Genomic DNA, 4,700 nt, shown 5'->3' on the forward strand with positions numbered 1-4,700 from the left:
GCAGGACCTCTGGAAGAACAGTCAGTGCTCTTAACCTCTGAGCCATCTCTCTAGCCCTGGAAATGACTTTTAAACTGAGAATCTAACAAATGTTCTAGTTGTACTTCTTCAACCCAAATCACAAACTGTGTAGTAACTGAATCTGCAGGTAGCATGTTTAAATTCAAAAAGGCTAAATTGAGGGAGTGGGGATGGGAAGGCCTCAGATCCAATTAGAGAGTCTGACTCCAGAACTAGTCCTGGTGGATGTGTGATCCTAACAGTTGGTATGCTGAGTCAAGGGGATTATGATTTTGAGGTTAGTTGGGGATATGTAATAGGACTTGACCCAAAAACAAGACAGGGCTGGAGACCTGCTGCATCAGGGAAGAGCACTTGCTCTTCCTGGACTCTGGTTTATTCTCAGCACCCATATGGTGGCTCATAACCAGCTGCAACTCTGGTTCAAAGGGATCTGACGTTTGCTTCTGACATCAGGAGCTCATACCCATAAAAGAAACCTGAAATGCACACAACACACACACAAACACACACACATAAACACACACCCTGGGAGGAGGAGGGAGGCAGTGAAATGGTTCAGCAGATAAGAGTATGAACCCTGGGCCCGCATGGTAAAGGAATAAACTCTCATACAAGGGTGCTATGGCACACAAGGTCCCATGCATGTGCACACACAAGTGCATACGTGCGAACACACACACACATACTATGCAGCTGAACTGCAGCTGCACCATCACATTGTTTGACAGTTATAAGCCAGCTGGTGTTTGAATGATGGCACAGTGCAGCACCCTGCACACCAGCTTCCCTCTCTCCAGTAAGGTCATTTTATTTTAAGGGATTCTGTAAATCTCAAGAGACTGCCCCCAAGCTCTTGGTAGCAGTATCCATCTTGCAAGCCATGTCAAGCAAACCTTTGATGTGCACATAGTTTGCAGACAGAGAAACTTAAAAAAAAAAAAAATGTCGCTTGCTAAAATTTTATGCATTGCTGGTTTCACATGGGGCAGATCACTAGTCCACTTTCCTTTCTCCTCAACATCCTCTGGGCCATCTTTGTGACAGATAGACCACAGAACAGTCTGCTCAGTTTTGTTCCATTTTATTTTAAGAAAAGCCCCAGCTGCCCTTAACCTGCTTATGTAGGTGAGGTGGACCTTGAACTCCTATTCGTTTGTCTTCCTCCACCTCTCAATTGAGAAAACTTGTATGTGCACCAACACACCTACACTTGAATTACCTTTTGAAATATTGCTTCATTGGCATCTGTTAGAGTGAGCTGGTGGCATAGCAATGTCCTTAAAACATCGATTCCCAAACCTTCCAACGCAGTCTGGATGGTCACAGATTTTTGGCCAAGCTCCTTTGATCATCTTCAAACATTTCTTCATTAGAACTCTGCAGCCTAATTAAAGGCATGATGTTCAATCTCAAGAGAGCCTGAGGTTGATGGGGGGCTGACCTGTCCAGCAGGTCCAGTTATTCAAGAGTCTTGAGTGGACCTTCTCCTAAGAACCAAATGGGGAGAGAGAAAGACAGACACCAGGTGCAAGAACGACACGGAAGCAGTCTGAGTGGCATCCAGGTGTCACTGTATTCAGCAAGGCTCAAGGCTTAAATGCACAAGCAAAAGGGGAAGTACTTTTCAGAAGGATGGGTGGGGCAGTGGAAATGCACAAGCAAAGGGGGAAGTACAAGTACTTCCCAGCAGGAGGGGTGGGGCAATGGAAATTTTTCTTTTGGCAGTTACACAGGGAAGCAGGAACTTGGTGGTATCCGGGTACATCTTGTGGTCAGGACATCTGGCACTGACTTAGGGCTGGAACATTCTGTGGTTGTTCTCAGAGAAGTACGACGATGGCCCGCTTTTGACCCCCTTTTCTTCTCACGGGGGGAGAGGCCCAATTCAGAGATCAGGACAATTGTGTTGTCTTAATAGCTCCCAACAGGGGGCAGAGTTCACATGAGAAGACATGAGCCAAAGACGTGGCTACTCAAGGGCTTCTGAATATTTTACATAAATTTTATTTGCTTATATTCATTTTAGTAAGTGATATATATATATATAATTGTGTTACAAGCATATCATGTGTTTTGACCAAATTCATTCTCCACCCTCTTCTTTCCGTATCCCCTTCTTCTGTACCAGTTCATTTCCCAACATCTTGCTCCTATCTTCATGACCTCCTCGTGTGTGTGTGTGTGTGTGTGTGTGTGTGTGTGTGTGTGTGTGTGTGTGTGAGAGAGAGAGAGAGATTTGACATATCTACATAAAATCTGGAATCTATGGATGAAAGAAGGCATGTAATATTTGTTTATCTTTGTCTCACATATTTTGCTTAATTTAATTATGACCACATTGCATCAGACACTCACCATGTAGCTGAGGCTGCCTTTGAACTTGATACTCCTTCCAAGTGCAGGGATTAAAAGTATGAGACACTCTGCCTACCAGGAAACAACCTTAATAAAAGTGTCTGTTTCTAATAGGAAAATAAATTATTCACAAATTTCAAATTGTGGGTAAAATGTTAAATCAAAGCCATAATTAGACTTGACCAGTAAATGCAACTAAGCAAGAGCAGAAGATCTTTCTGGACTCATGGTCTCTGTGAAACCAACAGTTCTTTTATGGATAGTTGCAAAAGCACCTCCAGACCAGAGTGTGATTCACAGGCTGAGCTTGGGAGCAAGCTTAAGGACANCACCCCAGAAAATGCAGCTCTCTTTCCTTTGTAAAGACACGAGTCAAGAAGATCATCTGTGGTGGTTTGAATATCTTTGGCCCAGGGAGCTTCACTATTAGGAGGTCTGACCTTGTAGGTGTGGGATTTTTGGAGGAAGTATGTCACTTTAAGACCCTTCTCCTAGCTACCTAGAAGCCTCTCCTGCTTGCTTTCGAAACAAGATGTAGAACTCTCAGCTCAGCCCGAACCATGTCTGCCTGGATGCTGCCATACTTCCACCTTGATAAGAATGGACTGAACCTCAGAACCTGTAAGCCAGCCCCAGTTAAATGTTGTCCCTTATAAGAGTTGCCTTAGTCATAGAGTCTCTTCACAGCAATGGAAACTGTAACTAAGATGTCATCCCANTGATTTCCAGCCCCAAACCCTCCTTAGAGCCTCCTTCACATCCTTGTTTCTCAAAGAGTAGATTAAGGGGTTCAGCATTGGGATTACCACTGTGTAGATCACGGCAACTATGCGGTCCTGGGTCAAGGAATAGCTGGACTTAGGGCGCAGGTACATAAAAAGTGTTGTGCCAAAAAAGAAGCACACAGCAGTGAGGTGGGAAGAGCAGGTGGAGAATGCCTTGAACCTGCCCTGGTTTGAAGGCATTTGTAGAATGGCGATGAAAATTAGTAAGTAGGAGATCAAGATGGTGAGAGTACAGCTCAAAAGGTTGAAGCCCACAAAAATGAAGACCAAGATCTCACACAGCGAAGTGTCCACGCAGGACAGGGACAGAATGGGCGGTCCGTCACAGAAGAAATGAATGACCACATGAGCACCACAGAAGTTCAGACTGAAGATGCAGCTTGTATGGATAAGAGAATTGAGAAACCCGGCTCCGTAGGAGCCCCCGATCAGAGAGACACAAACACTGGGAGACACTATGGTCGGGTAGAGGAGAGGACTGCAGACAGCAACATAGCGGTCATATGCCATTGCGGCGATGAGATAGCACTCACTGGTGGCGAAGCCCGCATAAAAGAACATCTGAACCATGCAGCCAAAGTAAGAGATTACTTTTCTCTCAACCAAGAAGTTCATCAGGGTCTGGGGAACCACTGTAGAAGAATAGCAGAAATCCAAGAGTGAAAGGCTCTTGAGGAGAGAGTACATAGGCGTGTGCAGGGTGGTACTCACATGGATGAGAAAGAACATGACCAGGTTCCCCAGCACAGTGATGGTGTACATGACCAGGAACACGACAAAGAGTAGCTTCTGGAGCTGGGGGTCACTGGTGAGGCCCAAGAGTTCAAACTCCATCTCGTGACTCAGGTTAGTTCTTTCCATGTTTGTTCACCTCTGAGGCGCAGACTACAGACAGGAGACTGAACACTTGGAGACTCAAGTATTTGTTTGCTCAAGCATTTCTGAGACTAGAGTCTTTTGAAGAGCTTTGTAGGTAGGACTGTCATGGGAGAAGACCTTCTCTTCTTGATTGGTCAGTTGATCGGTAAGCACTACTTGAGAAGCAATGGGAACTATAACATCTCTATGAAATCTCTTGGAGATCATAAAGATTCCAAGTGATGAGACTCTGTGAATCCACATTTAGTTTTCTGTCTACATGACTCTGTTCCCTCCCTAAGCAAGTGTGGAGTGCCTGGTGGCAGGAAGGGAGCTCATATGCTATGTGCAATATGATCTGTGTAGGCACAAAATGAGCAGGGCTTCATCGCTAACCAAGTGTGTCACCTGTGGGATGGACCTAACATCTGTGGATTTCAGTTTTCTTATCTGTAGAGTAAGAACAGCAGTTAACTTAAAATATCATGATGACTCAGTAAGTGAGACACAAATCACTTGAACACAGAGCGGCACACTGAGAAGATTCAAGGGATGCTTGGGAAGGCCGTTCTCACAGGGCAGACAGACCTACCATAGAAACACATGGAGATGGTGAGATAAAACAATAACAAACTGTAACACAAAACCTACCACGCAGTGGTATAGCTAGGAACCGCC

The 4,700-nt window shown here is 45.0% G+C and overlaps 1 protein-coding gene across 1 annotated transcript; it reads right to left on the minus strand.

Moving 5' to 3' along the window:
• Positions 1-3,012: 3,012 nt before the first annotated feature.
• Positions 3,013-4,315, minus strand: LOC110287841 (olfactory receptor 5AU1-like). Its single transcript, XM_021154357.1, has one exon. The coding sequence runs from the start codon at positions 4,023-4,025 to the stop codon at positions 3,090-3,092; it is 936 nt and encodes a 311-aa protein (XP_021010016.1). The 5' UTR covers positions 4,026-4,315; the 3' UTR covers positions 3,013-3,089.
• Between the last annotated feature and the right edge of the window lie 385 nt (positions 4,316-4,700).

This window comes from Mus caroli, unplaced genomic scaffold, assembly GCF_900094665.2.
Source record: "Mus caroli unplaced genomic scaffold, CAROLI_EIJ_v1.1 scaffold_20797_1, whole genome shotgun sequence".
In the NCBI taxonomy this organism is placed as follows: domain Eukaryota; kingdom Metazoa; phylum Chordata; class Mammalia; order Rodentia; family Muridae; genus Mus; species Mus caroli.